This window comes from Strongylocentrotus purpuratus, unplaced genomic scaffold (genome assembly GCF_000002235.5).
Source record: "Strongylocentrotus purpuratus isolate Spur 01 unplaced genomic scaffold, Spur_5.0 spur5_scaffold_20, whole genome shotgun sequence".
Taxonomy (NCBI): Eukaryota; Metazoa; Echinodermata; class Echinoidea; order Camarodonta; family Strongylocentrotidae; genus Strongylocentrotus; species Strongylocentrotus purpuratus.
In genome coordinates this window covers 23,710,898-23,726,698 of record NW_022145606.1, presented here as the reverse complement: position 1 = coordinate 23,726,698, position 15,801 = coordinate 23,710,898, and the positions used below count along the sequence as shown (strand labels likewise).

The 15,801-nt window shown below is 33.6% G+C and overlaps 1 protein-coding gene across 1 annotated transcript; it reads right to left on the bottom strand.

The window, feature by feature from the left end:
- Nucleotides 1-791: 791 nt before the first annotated feature.
- LOC580182 (GTP cyclohydrolase 1-like) lies at nt 792-8,396 on the bottom strand. Its single transcript, XM_030993066.1, has 6 exons — nt 8,014-8,396; nt 5,291-5,400; nt 4,354-4,409; nt 2,419-2,450; nt 1,737-1,821; nt 792-989 (listed from the first exon to the last, which is right to left on the bottom strand). Exons 1-6 carry the CDS (start codon nt 8,336-8,338, stop codon nt 866-868), a joined length of 732 nt encoding a protein of 243 aa, XP_030848926.1. The 5' UTR covers nt 8,339-8,396; the 3' UTR covers nt 792-865.
- Between the last annotated feature and the right edge of the window lie 7,405 nt (nt 8,397-15,801).

The window sequence follows — 15,801 nt, the reverse complement described above, 5'->3', positions numbered from 1 at the left end:
TCATGTCCTCACTATCCACTGATTATTTTCTTTATATTGATCTTATAAATTTCCTATTTTCTCCTTAAGAATCCTTTTTCTTCACACCAGCATCCAAGTTAGATTAATAGTAATATGTTTTTGTGTGGATGCACTAACATAGAGTAATTTTTTCCAGTTAAATCATGAAAAATGTGAATTTTGATAAACTATTTATATTAAAAGCAATAATTATGAATATATAATATTCAGAAAATAGTATAAATGCTTCAAAGTTCATAAAATATTCTGTGAAGTGTCATGCACGCAATATGATACAAATAATATAACCTGGGCAAATGCATGGGGAAATCAAGTTTTGGGGAATAAAAAGGGAAATTAATGGGATTAAACCATATAGAGCAATTGATAAATAGTGAGGACATGACGTCACAAACTGATAACCATCTTGTCAATTTGTGTCGTGATTCTCATTGTTCCATAGTTTTACATACTTTTTCAAAAATTCATAAATTTCTTATTAGTTATTAAAATGCCTAATTAATAAGACGTCACATTGCCTTAAAAGGGCAGTCTACGTTCTCGTCGTGCAGAATCTAAAAGTCCCTATTATAAAAACGAACATGATTTGCTAAAATAAAAGAAACATCATTTTCAGGATACCATCCCTACGCTGTCATCAAGCGGGACTGACTACTTATAGATACTTGCGCCCTCTATATATTGCCAACAATGCCTAAGCGGTACCCGTTGATCCCCCATGGTCCCCTATTTTTCTTATTATGTTAATTTAGAGCTGATTTGATGAGATAACCACCTGCCAGTGACCACGCAGGGATTCCTAATCCCTCCTGGCCAAACTAGTGCAGATAGGTTTTAAATAATCTTATCCTCGTGTAAGTGAGAGAAATTCTTCTCTAGTCTTAGCGTCGTCTTTGAAGGGCCCCTCCATAATAGATGTGATCGTTTTAGCTTCTTTCTGTACTCCTCTCAGCGTCATGCACATGTGTCTATGTGAAAGGGGTTTAAAAAACACAAAATATCAAAAAGAAATTGAAGAACGAAATGGGAATGAAGAACAAAATGGAAATAAAGAACAACAATACGGCTCGTATAAAAAAGATTTCATTGAGAAATTAAAATTCATGAAAAAAATATTAAAAAATAACTAATTTAGTATAAAAACAGAAATAGTATTGTCTACGTACACGGATACACGGACGGCTCTAAGAGGGAGATGGTGTCCATCATTTACTAAATGCAATTAATCAAACGCAATTTGATGCTGAAAAAACGTTGGCACCGACGGATTTTTGATAAAATGTGCAGTTGTGCCCAAATTCCCAGTTATCTTAATGCAAACTTTTGCAAAAATACCAAGGAATAAGGTAATTATTTTTTAATTTTTGAGTAAATATTTATTTATCTCATATGAACACCTCTCAATTGATAAAACTTTTTATTATGAGTTTGAAGTAATAAACCTGTTTACTATCATAAATCATTGTTATTGTTGTTTGTGTTGTCGTATTTGTCTTTATTATTGTTCTTATCATTATTTTCATAATTTTATTCATTTTTATATATTTCTTTTATTGTTATCTTCAAATTTTTAAGCTCATGTGAACTTTTTTTTTAAAGTATAACTTTCCTTTTTTATAATCCTTTGTGAACTGAAAGTTGACAATGATCCTCCTTGATTTGATTTTAATTATTAAATTGATTTCAGTTTTAATTTGAATGAAGTCATTACTTACGTGGCTTCGACGATGACGCCCACACCAGCCGGATCAATAGCCTGGACTACTGCGAGGGCTATTTCTTTAGTCAACCTTTCTTGGGCTATGGGCAAGGATAACAAAGTATTGCAAATTCAGATCGCACCTAACCACTTAAGCAAAACAAAACAAAATTGTGCAGGAGCTGTAACCGTTGAAGAATAGTACTTTGTTAGGATAGTACATTGTTATTATTATTCTTTTTTTAAATTTTTATTATTATTATTTTTTTAAATCTATATTTTAAATTATTTTTTATTCATTTTTTATTATTTTTTTTATTCATTCTTTTTCTTCTATTTTGCCTTTGTGTGTGTGTGTGTGTGTGTGTGGGGGGGGGGTTGAGGCATGGGGTTCTTGTGGTTATTTGTTTGCAGGCACCCTTTTTTTAAAATAAAACAAAGTTGAGGGGGGGGGGGTTCGACTCCCTGTGTCACGTTGTTAATCTCCTGCCTCATCAACATTTTTACCCAGTAAAAGCCGGCTGCCAAAAATATGTTGCGGTCGAGAAGTGGATTAATGTTTCTCCAAAAACAAGAAGTAGATGAGAAAAAACAAATACAGCCGGGCTGGGATTCGAACCCTCATCTCTTGAATTGATAGTCAAGGGAATAGTAAAAAAAGAAAATGGTCAATATCAAACTAGAGCTTCGGTACATACCTTGGAGTCTTCTGCTGTACATCTCGACTATCCTGGCAAAAACAAAGAAATAAATATAGTGTTAAAGGTAATACAAAGTCTTGGTATTGGGTCATGAAATTGGTGATCGTTGTCGCGGTTGAAATTGAGTCTAAAGTTATAAAATTGTAAATAATAAACTCTTGCTGTATAATAAACTGTATAGCCCCCTCTCAAGGTCAATGTTGCTTGACTAAAATCGACCAATTAGCTATTCCCGTTTGGAATTTATATATCACAACTACATATTCTGAGAATTTCATGGTCGCAGCTACCATTGTACGGCCGTAGGCGCTATTTGAAACCTATCAAAATTTACTGGGAGCACCGGTAAATGGTTATATTCAATTTTTTATCGAAAACAGAAGTGTTTTAGGGGCTACATTTTCCAGTGCTTATAATACATCCACATGGGCATCCACAAATATCAAAATTGTAAAGAATCACTATCCACCCAATTTTCAACATTTCCCAAAACTTTGTATTACCTTTAAACAATACGTGAGGAACACAATCACAAACAGCCTGCCATGCTACAACCGCAAGCCATACTAATAAGAATATATTTAAGTAAGGCGCAAATCCACTCGTAATAAAAATACTCAAGGGTTACTAAAAGTGCAAAATAGGAAATGACATAAAATTACCAATGCACATAGATACAACATGAAAAGGAAAGGAGTTATAAAATTAGGGAAATGATTAATTGTCGGTCAAATCAAAACAGATCCAGTTTTTAAATCTTTAAACAAACAAAAATGTCAGTGTATTTATTATCTAAACTTTTGTTGAATATCAACAATCTTAAACGCGTATAGCAGAGTACAACATATTTACAGTACAATGAAATGAGAATAATGATGTTTTTCAAATATATTAACAAATCTCAACTTGCACTGCATAACTCTAAGTGGGCAACCACACGTTCACCTACATACAAACTACTGTGAAACATCAAGTTTTGATGACTATGTCTTGTATTATTTCATGACGTGAAGTATGCGATGCGTGGATCAAAACTACAATAAATCTGAGTATCGTCTGCATAAAGATGATACTGGAGACCATGGCGTTTGATGATATCTCCAATAGGTCGGATGTACGTCGTGAAGAGCAGTGGCCCGATGACTGAGCCCTGTGGAACGCCGTATCATGTGTAATGAATATTTCCCCTTCACATAGTCACGTGAGGAACGTCCAGTGAGATGCGATATAAACCATTGAAGGGCTGTTTCCTTTACTCAAGTCGGAAATCTTGACAGCAGAATACAATGATATTATATGGTGTCAAATAATTCCTTTGATATATGCTCCAATGTAAGTTTTCCGTTTCCAGGATCGCCATTAAGTATCATTTTTGCAATTTAACCATTACAGATAAAGCGTCTTTCTTTCTGTCTATTTCTCTTTAACATACTTCTTCAAAAAAGTGAATGGGGGGTGGGGGGAGGGGGGGTGTAAGGTCATTTTTTGGGTCACCCTTTAGCACACACAATAAAAACGTTTTAATTTTTTTTTTTTTTTTAAATTAAAACAAAAGTCCCGAGTCCCGCCGTTCTGCGGGTCCTGCTTTATGTGTTTTTGTGTTGGCGGGTGACGTACAGGCCTTAAAATAAGTTTACAAGACCGTCAATACTACTGGGCCAGAAGGGATTAGACCACACAGCGAGGTCACTGACAAGTAGCTATCTTATTAACTCAGCTCTCAACTAACATAAGAAAAAGAGGATCATGGGGGACCAACAGGCACCGATTGGGGAAGTTCTCTATATAGAGGGAGCAAGTAGCTACAAGTAGGACAGTGGGGTTTTAATACTGCAGGTAACAATATATGCCGATGACGTACAGGCCTTAAAATAAATGTACATGAGGAAAAGTTGTGGTCAACCATTTGTGATAAAAAAATATATTTAATACCTTGCTATTTTGCTTAATCCGAGCACACTCTTTTTGGGTAGATAACCAACAGAAACCTGAGAATAAAAAAAAACATACAAAAAACTAAAACAAAATACGAAAATAAAAAGAAGAAGAAAACATTCTAAGCATTGACAACGCGAATTTATTTACGTCACAAATACTTTGGACTTTGGATAAAAAAACAATCATACTCACAATTTTTGGTAATTTTGGTTTTTGGTTCAATAGAACAATGCCTCCGTCTTATACAGAATTGCGATTGGTCGAACTTAATCGCAAGTTTGCCGTCTCTTATCTCTTATATACATACTTGCGATTTATATCAATCGCAAATAAGTGGCGATTAATATAAATATTAATTTATAACTATTCATATGATGGGGCCCAGGACTTCAAATACTATATAGCTCAACGTTTTACTCTAAAATGTTTCCTTGCCTGTCAGCACATGCAAATGGGAAATGTTTAAATAAGATTGACCCGAAATTTTTCGGGAGGGGGTAGAATGAGGCAAATCTTTGAAAATCAGTCTTTCCGGCGTCTAAGCATTCATATCCAGACTCAAGAATTCTATAAATCCACCACCTGATACACCACTGGCGAAATAAGTAAACTATGACCTGTATATTTATAAACAATTGGCCCACTTAACCGACAGCTCGCAAGACCGACAATGCCGGTCTTGGTGTCATTCTAATCAGTTATCTAAGGGTGTACGAGAGCGGCGGCAAACAGTCGAGAAAATGTCTGTCTCGCAAGATTTTTAAAAGTGTATCTGAGATATTAGGAGAGCGACGGCCCATGGAAACTGACTTGTTTGTGGATCCCGCAGGCCTTCTGATAAAATAGTTTTCTTATAGTATCTGAGAGAACAACATTGATGTGTCAGTCTCTTGGGTTATCGGTCTGCAGGACCGCCTCTCGATCTACTCACCTTCCCAACAATGGGCAAAAGATGGTGCTCACATAGAGAGAACATCTCTATGTCCCTGACTACAACCATCCCGTCATGGTCAGCCTCAAATATTGCACCATTCAACACATCTGAAATCCAAAATGAATATTGCACCAGAAGATAATATTGTACCACTCAGCATATCAGAAATTCAAAGAAAATATTGTACCACTCAGCATATCAGAAATTCAAAGATAAAATTGTACCACTCAGCATATCAGAAATTCAAAGAAAATATTGTACCAATCAGCATATCAGAAATTCAAAGACAAAATTGTACCACTCAGCATATCCAAAATTTCAAATATAATATTGTACCACTCAGCATATATGAAATTCAAAGATAATATTTTACTACTCAACATATCAGAAATTCAAAGAAAATATTGTACCACTCAGCATATCAGAAATTTAAAGATAATATTGTACCACTCAACATATCAGAAGTTCAAAGATAATATTGTACCAATCAGCATATCAGAAATTCAAAGACAAAATTGTACCACTCAGCATATCCAAAATTTCAAATGTAATATTGTACCAATCAGCATATCATGAGTTCAAAGATAATATTGTACCACTCAACATATCATGAATTCAAAGAAAATATTGTACCGCTCAACATATAAGAAGTTCAAAGATGATATTGTACCACTCAGCATATCAGAAATTCAAAGAAAATATTGTACCATTCAACATATCAGAAGTTCAAAGATAAAATTGTACCACTCAGCATATCAGAAATTCAAAGAAAATATTGTACCAATCAGCATATCAGAAATTCAAAGACAAAATTGTACCACTCAGCATATCCAAAATTTCAAATATAATATTGTACCACTCAGCATATATGAAATTCAAAGATAATATTTTACCACTCAACATATCAGAAATTCAAAGAAAATATTGTACCACTCAGCATATCAGAAATTTAAAGATAATATTGTACCACTCAACATATCAGAAGTTCAAAGATAATATTGTACCAATCAGCATATCAGAAATTCAAAGACAAAATTGTACCACTCAGCATATCCAAAATTTCAAATGTAATATTGTACCAATCAGCATATCATGAGTTCAAAGATAATATTGTACCACTCAACATATCATGAATTCAAAGAAAATATTGTACCGCTCAACATATAAGAAGTTCAAAGATGATATTGTACCACTCAGCATATCAGAAATTCAAAGAAAATATTGTACCATTCAACATATCAGAAGTTCAAAGATAATATTGTACCACTCTGCATATCAGAAATTCAAAGATGATATCGTACCACTCAGCATATTAGAAAATCAAAGATAATATTATACCACTCAGCATATCTGAAATTCAAAGATAATATTGTACCGCTCAGTATATCAGAAATTCAAAGATAATATTGTACCACTCAACATAATAGAAGTTCAAAGATAATATTGTACCACTCAGCATATCATGAATTCAAAGAAAATATTGTACCGCTCAACATATCAGAAGTTCAAAGATGATATTGTACCACTCAGCATATCAGAAATTCAAAGAAAATATTGTACCACTCAGCATATCATGAATTCAAAGAAAATATTGTACCACTCAGTATATCTGAAATTCAAAGATAATATTGTACGGCTCAGTATATCAAAAATTCAAAGATAATATTGTACCACTCAGCATATCATAACTTTAAAGAAAATATTGTACCACTCAGCATATCAAAAATTCAAAGATAAAATTGTACCACTCAACATATCATGAATTCAAAGAAAATATTGTACCGCTCAACATATCAGAAGTTCAAAGATAATATTGTACCACTCAGCATATCTGAAATTCAAAGATAATATTATAACACTCAGTATATCAGAAATTCAAAGAAAATATTGTACCACTCAGCATATCAGACATTCAGGGATAATATTGCACCAATCAGCACATCTGAAATCCATAACAAAAACTCCAGACTCCAGAACCTTGCAGTACACACCAATACTTATTTGATTCATGGTCAACCTTTTCTGATCGCTTCCACACCTTTTTCTTTCACAATGCAATCGCATGACCAGGGGGTGTTTCACAAAGATCCTAAGTCAAACTTAACTCTAAATCAGACTTAAAACTCATGGAGAGCCATTTGTAGCATTAAAATAAAATATATTCAAAGCAAAAATTCAAGTATTTTAGACTTTTCATAAATTTCAAATCAAGAACATGAAATCTCCTTGATAATACAAAATATGAATGATTTGAATAAAAATTCTATGCCTTTTAAAATAACTTTTACAAAATACTTTCAAAGATGCTAACGGCTTTCCATAATTTTTAAGTCCAACTTAGAGATAAGTTCAACTTAGGATCTTTGTGAAACACTCCCCTGAGCACAACTTTATCTTTAAGAAAGGATTACGTTTCATTATTTAGGATTGTGATAGGTCTTTATGTACCACGTTTACTTTGAATGTCAGCGACCCGTTTCACAAAGCCTTTTTTTAATGATAAATTACAAAATTCAGTGACAAATCTGCTGATAACCAATCAGTAGCAAGAATTTCAGTAGATTATAACAATAACTGTCTTCAGTGGCAAATTACAGTTTTTGTGAAACGCCCCCTCCCCCGAAAGATGCAATATTTAAAGCTTATTAGGAAAATATGCTTTTCGTTAAGTCTTCACCGTTCGACATCTTTGAATTTTGCAGTGAGCCGACCGGATTTACCTTCAATTTGGTCCTGATAGCCTCTGGTAAAGAACATCATGGCCTTCGCCGCTCGATGAGGGGTCTTCTTCAGATCCTCTCTGTCGGGGTCCTCGCCGACAGCTCGAAGGACAGACCGGTAGGCCAGCTCCAAACCGGGTAGCTGCCTTCCAGAATCTCTCCCGTTTGTCTCCGTAGAGGTGTAATCTCCGATGCCATTTTTGTATAAAATACCACCATCCATAGTTAATTTTTCAGTAGATGATGTCGTAAAGTGGGCACTTTCCAACGCCGTTCTGTGTGCGGAAAGAGTAGAGCCTACTACAGCTTCAGCTGAAATACTCATGATTGTTGGATATGCTTTCAGATAAGCATTGAAGGAATGAATTGGATCTTTACGCAATAAGCTGGCTTTTAAAGGGGCATGTTCCCTGTATTCCAGAGGGCGTTCAAAATACGTACGCGCTGGCGGACGGTACTATAGCTGCCAATCGACACCAACAGAATACGGCTCTTATGCAGATGACATGTTCCGATAACTACACTGGCGGGAACGTGCCCCTTTAATAGAGTTGGGAAACGTGCAGTTCATGGGCGAGGTCCTTGCCCATTTATGGTAATATATAGTTATTGTGTATACAAAAACTGGCCTAAAAACTGAATTATTCACATCCTAACCCAGTTAGAAGATGAGGGTAGAGCTAATTTACTTAGTTAATCAAGTGCCATATGGTCTTCCCTGCATATTTACAGACGTAAGTCAAATGTTATAATTTTGCTAGTGAGCCTTATGGAGAAAATTAAAATAAAAAAAATTGAGTTTGTTTTCGTGTGATAAAATAATATCTTGCTCTCGATATTACAATATTGGACTCATCCAATATTCTCATAACTCGAGCAATATATTCTTTATCACACTCAAAGCCATCCATCACATTTCACGTTATTCAGTTTTATATATACTACATTTCACATTTTACTTCATTCAGTTTCATATAATGAAATGCATTGATTCACTTAGTTGATGGTAGTAGCTTGTAAATTAACAACTGACTTAATTGAGAAATGAAATTAGTATTACACGTACCGTACTTTGAACCAGTTTTTATTTGTATTTATTTATTCAGTCTTCTTAGAAATGCAGGGTAGACCTTCAGAGCCGCAAGGCCTGCTTTTCAAGGAAGCCACGTCGGCAAGTGATAGATTTCATGGTAAAAATGACTACAACAAAATAAAACACGTACAAAATACATAATACAGAGTTATCTACTGCTAGATAAATTAGGTACGTTAACACAGCACACGTTTCATTTTCAAAAGACGAACTACATACATCCTGGGGGTGTTTCACAAAGATCCTAAGTAGAACTTAACACTAAGTTGGACTTAAAAATTATGGACAGCCATTGGTGCCTTAAAATGAAATATATTCAAAAGCTGAAATTCAAGTATTTTAGACTTTTTATAAATTCCACATCCAGAACATGAAATCTCCTCGATAATAGAAAATATGAATGATTCGAATCAACATTTTATGCCTTTTACAAAATAACTTTTACAAAATATTTTCAAAGATGCTAATGGCTTTCCATAATTTTTTAGTCTAACTTTGAGATAAGTTCAACTTAGGATCTTTGTGAAACACCCCCCAGGATGTTTACGCACTAAGCTGGCTTTTAATAGAGTTGGGAGACGTGCAATTCATGGGCGAGGTCATTGCCAATGATTTATGGTAATATATAGATATTTTGTAAAAAAAATCTGGTCAAACAACTGAATTGTTCATACCCCGACCAGTTAGAGAATGAGGGTAGAGCTGATTTCCTGTAATAATCAAGTGCCATATGGTCTTCCCTGCATATTTACAGACGTAAGGCAATTTTGTAATTTTGCTAGTTAGCCATATGTAGATAATAAAAATACAAATGTTGGGCTTTGTTTTCGTGTGATAAAATAATATCTTGCTCTCGATATTACAATATTGGACTCGTCCAATATTCTCATAGCTCGAGCAATATATTCTTGTATTACACTCAAAGCCATCCATCACATTTCAAAGTATTCAGTTTTATATATATACCACATTTCATATTCTACTTCATTCAGTTTTATATAATGAAATGCATTGATTCCCTTATTTCATGGTAGTAGCTTGTACATTAACAACTGACTTAATGATAAACGTGAGTTCTGGTAAAAAAAAAAAAAAATGAATTCTCACAGAATCTAACGAAACTTACACTGAATGTTCAAGATTACAAATAAATGTCATGTGCCAAACAATTTCGGAAGAAAATGTATACTGGCTGAGTAATGAGCATAGAAAGATAAAGAAATCAGGGTAGTACTAGCCCCGACACCATGTGTGTTGTCCCATATACATCTTTCTGTGTAAGTGATTTTTACTTTACCAAGACTCTGCCAAATTTATGATGATTTTGATGACTCCAGAACCTTGCATTTAATACACACCATTACTTACATGCTATATGATCAACTTTTCTGATCCATTCCACACCTTTTCTTTCACAATGCAATCGCATTACCAGAACTCAAGTTTATCTTTCATTGAGAAATGAAATTAGTATTACACGTACAGTACTTTGAACCAGTTTTTATTTGTATTTATTTATTCAGTCTTCTTAGAAATGCAGGGTAGACCTTCAGAGCCGCAAGGCCTGCTTTTCAAGGAAGCCACGTCGGCAAGTGATAGATTACATGGTAAAAATGACTACAACAAAATAAAACACGTACAAAATACATAATACAGAGTTATCTACTGCTAGATAAATTAGGTTCGTTAACACAGAACACGTTTCATTTTGAAAAGACGAACTACATACAATTCAAGCTTGGTTAAAAAGAGCCAATGCAAGGGCATATAACTATATTTATCAATTAAACAAAACAAGTTCAATTCGATTGATATACTTGCACTGATACAATAAAATCAAACAAGATTTAAAACACACTAAAAGATACAAATTCATAGTCAGACCGTAGAGTTTTAAAGAAAAGTTTAGCTAAAAAGAAAACGGAGGTTAAAGTGGATTGCACATTAGAAATAATAATAATAATAATGATAATAATAAGATATTTGTATACCGCAAATTGCAAATTGCCTCTAAACGGTTTAGAAGAAAATAGCCGATAAGTAAAGAAATACAGCATAACGCAGTATAAATGACAGTTTAACAAGACTAAAAGATAAAGATACCATCAAACAAGCAAAAGAAACAAAGTCAAACTAATAGGTGATAGGGCTTTTTTAAGCCCAAACCTGGAACTCCTTACCCTGTGTATTATAAAATTGTCATGTATATTCCATTAGCTTTCAAGCAGTGTCTTAAAACACATCTATTCTCTATTTCTATTAAAAATCCTCTTTGTTTGTATTTAACGTATGATTCGTATGGTAATACTGTCTTTCTTTCGGTGTTCATATGTATTTATGCGTTATGCGTTTTTTATCTCATGAAAATGTGCCTTATCAATGAAATCTTCTTTTTTTTTAATATGAAGGAGCCTAACTAAAAAGATAAACTTTTTTGTTTTAACTGTCCAAATGGGTAGACAATTATGTCGAAGTTGTGGAAAGAACAAAGCACCACATAGAAGATAAGGTAATTAATAAGTATCAGCAAAGTCTAATCATCAAATAATAATATTCAACGAAAAGTAAGGAATGGAAAAGGTTAGACCTGTGGTAAGTTCCTAGCGCTACAGAATGAAATCTTCAGACATTTTTAAATTTTGCAAAAAGAATAGTATAGAATTTTTAATAGAAATACACAAATTAATGAACTAATACATAAGATACTTCCACTACAGTTAAACTTCCTTTCAACCCTTCAGAAAAGTTATGAAAAAGTCTAGCTTTAAGCCCCACTGCCTTACTTGTAACTACTTGCTCCATCTGTATAGAAAACAATGCCTAAGCGGTGCCCGTTGGTCACCCATGATCCTCTTTTTCTTATGTTAATTGAGAGTTGAGTTGATGAGATAACCACCTATCAGTGACCATTACGGAGACATGTTATTTGAGCATATCCTCTCACCCATCACAAAAAAAAAACAATTAAAAACTTTTATCTCACACCCATTACCCACCACAGCAGAGAACACTTATAATGCAGTATAATACTCATTCAAACTTAACATATTAACACTTAGCATTATCATCAATACAATACGTGCTGCTTAATACCACAGCATAGAACCAATATAATGCAGTATACTCATTTAAACTTTACATATTAACACTTAACATTATCATCCATATATACATATATGCTGCTTAATACCACTGCACAGAACCAATATAATGCAGTATGATCCTCATTCAAATTTAACATTATCATTCATAGAATACATAATATACCACTGTCAGTGCTTCCACTCGTCAAATAATATTTCCTTACATAGAACATTAAATGTCCTAAAATTTGATGGAATTTCCTTAAGCCCCACTGTCCTACTTGTAGCTACTTGCTCCCTCTATATAGAAAACTTCCCCACTCGGTGCCTGTTGGTCCCCATGATCCTCTTTTTATTTTGTCAGTTGAGAGCTGAGTTGATGAGATAGCCACCTGTCAGTGACCTGGCTGTGTGATTTAATCCCTTCTAGCCCTGTATTGACGGTCTTTTTTAGTTATTCAAAATTTAAATACAGCTTACGCGCCATTTTTGTTAGATTTATAACGACATACGCATTTTGTTGCACCAGAATATCAAGATTCAAAATTAAAATTCACCCTCAATTCAGAGGAATTAAGTAAAAAATGTACATATAACGGTAGAAATCTTATACTTTTACAGTATTCCCTTACATTACTTTTGGGTTTCTTGATTTTTCTTCAATTTCCTTGGATTTCCTCAACATTGTGAATTTCCTTGACACTTTCAAAATTCCATAAATTCGACTCTGGGTATAAAATATGCCATTAGCTCCCCGGTAAACGAATACACATATATTCTAAAGTTTTCTTTTGTTTCATCTACACTGCAAAAACAGTGGTGTTAAATTCAACACCATAGGTGTTAATATTAACACCATTCCGGTATCTATATCGGAAAACACCAGTTGGTGTTATTTAACACCAAGGTCTGGATTTGAATGATTCAATTCTACTCTTGGTGTTGCAATTCAATTCTATTTTTGGTGTTAATATAAAATCCTACACCATTTTCTGGTGTAACAATGAATCTGATTTCTGGTGTTATTTAACACCACCGCCTGGAATGAAATAATTTTAATTCTACTCTTGGTGTTGCACTTCAATTCTATTGTTGGTGTTATTTTACACCAATTCTAGAATTAAATAGTATAATTCTGCTCTTGGTGTTGCAATCCAATTCTATTTATGGTGTTAATATAAAATCCAGCACCATTCTTCGGTGTTGCAATAAATCCTATTTTTGGTGTTATATAACACTAAAGGTCTACTACTTTTCTACTCTTGGTATTGCAATTCAATGCTAGTCTCAGTGTTTAAAAAACTCAACACACCATTCTTTCAACACCAACAATTCATTCCAGCTCACTCCATCTTAACACATGCACAGAAAATATTCAAATACACACAAGAAGTGAAAAGAAACAATTTTTTTTCGTAAACAAAAACACATGGTGCTTGTTTAATCAATAAATTAAACAACTTGTTTTCATTCATGTTGAAATCAATGATGCTTAGCGTTTTTATCTTGTATGGTTCAACATTAAATCCTTTTGTCATGTATTCAAAATCTGTGACTCATTTGTCTGAATACAACAAAACACACCTTTTTAAATCATTCAAAATCTGTTATTATGAATCCACCCTTATAAGTAAAAAAAAAAGGATGAAACAAGTAACTAAAAATCATTCAAAATCTGTTATTATGAATCCACCCTTATAAGTAAAAAAAAAAAAGGATGAAACAAGTAACTAAAAATTTTCCAATATAAAAACTTTAAACAATGTCATAATTCCTTTCAAGGAATGAAAAATCAAAGTCGTTTCTAATAAATAGAAACTAAACAGGATGCAAAATGCATGTATAAATGAAGACAAAACAAAAAAAAACAACAAACATTATGCTTCTACATCAGAGTGAATTATGTAGCTAATAAGAATTTTGACACATTTCACCTTGAATCCTAGTACATGCATGCTGAAGGAAAATATCACAGAATCTTTTTCATATGAAATATACAGAGTGCCCCCCCCCCCCCCAAAAAAAAAAAACCTTGGAAACTGCTAGTATAATCTGCAGGCAGACTCTCGGCTTCGGTTTTTCGCAAGTTTCGTAGTGCATATTTCAGAGTCTGCAGTCAGAGACTACTTTCACTCATATCATGATCCCTTAAAGGGAGCATAACTGTATGTGTATATGTAGTCTCTAAATGCAGACTCTACATCGTGCACTATGCAAATTGCAAAACCGAAGCCAATGGTCTGTGCCCGCAGACTAATTATAGTATGACTTTAATTTCTTATGCTAGAACAATAGCAACACTAACAAATCTCATCCAGCAGTTTTGTTGAACAAGATTTTTTTACCACAGGCCTGCAACCATTGAGATTCAGGATGATTTAATTATTTCAGGGGATTTTTATCTCCTAGCTTCACTGCTTATAAAGGGTTAAACAAATGTTTCAAAAACATTGAAAAAACACTATAAATTCTACATTCATTCTAATATAGGTGAACATTCTTTTACAGCTTTCTGTTTACAAACATATTCCATTTTACATCGTGCACTATGCAAATTGCAAAACCGAAGCCAATGGTCTGTGCTCGCAGACTAATTATAGTAAGGCTTTTTAATGTCTTATGCTAGGAAGCAGCCTTCAAGAACAATAGCAAAACTAACAAATCTTATCCAGCAGTTTTGTTTAACAAGATTTTTTTTTACCACAGGCCTGCAACCATTGAGATTCAGGATGATTTAATTATTTCAGGGGATTTTTATCTCCTTCACTGCTTGTAAAGGGTTAAACAAATGTTTCAAAAACATTAAAAAAACACTATAAATTCCACATTCATTCTAATATAGGTGAACATTCTTTTACAGCTTTCTGTTTACAAACATGTATTTCCCATTTTACTCCTGGGAGAAAAAATCAAAAAGTAAAATTATGCATTTCTATATCAACTAATTCGCTGCTCGTTTTTCCAACAGGATATAAACAACAACAACAAAAATCAGTCCATGCACTTCTAGTTCACTGGCTTTCATGCACAAACATCATAGAATTGTTTTTCTTGTAAGAAAAAAAAAGAAAATATACAACAGCTATTTGACTTCAATTTGGTTTCGAATTAACCAATTTAAAGATGTTAACAATTAAGAGTCCAAAATATTATTGATCAAAATTATTTTTAAAACCAATTGATACCACTAAGCAAAACCAGACATTAGCTTGAAAGCTTTAAATTACTTAAAAAGTACATGCCTTGGTGCTACATACTTCCTCGAGTCTGTCTTCGACAAAGTTGTCATCAAATCTAGTGGTTTGTAGTCAACAAGTTCCTTTTGATTCTTCACTACATGACAACGTGGAAAACTAAATTCTACTGCATAGGCATGATAGTGTGAATTGTAATACACTGTATCTAATTGGACAAGTACAAAAAATACAGTGCTATTGTGTACAATGATATGCTCTATTTGACCAAACAGAGGAAGCTCGCTAACATCATGGCAGACCAGAAGTGACAACTGATAATGCTTTCCATGTACTTTAACCCAGTTGGCATCAAATAATTCAGTAGAAAGATCCTCTACTTGGATTTGCTCTTGCACAATCTGTCCAATATTTTCAT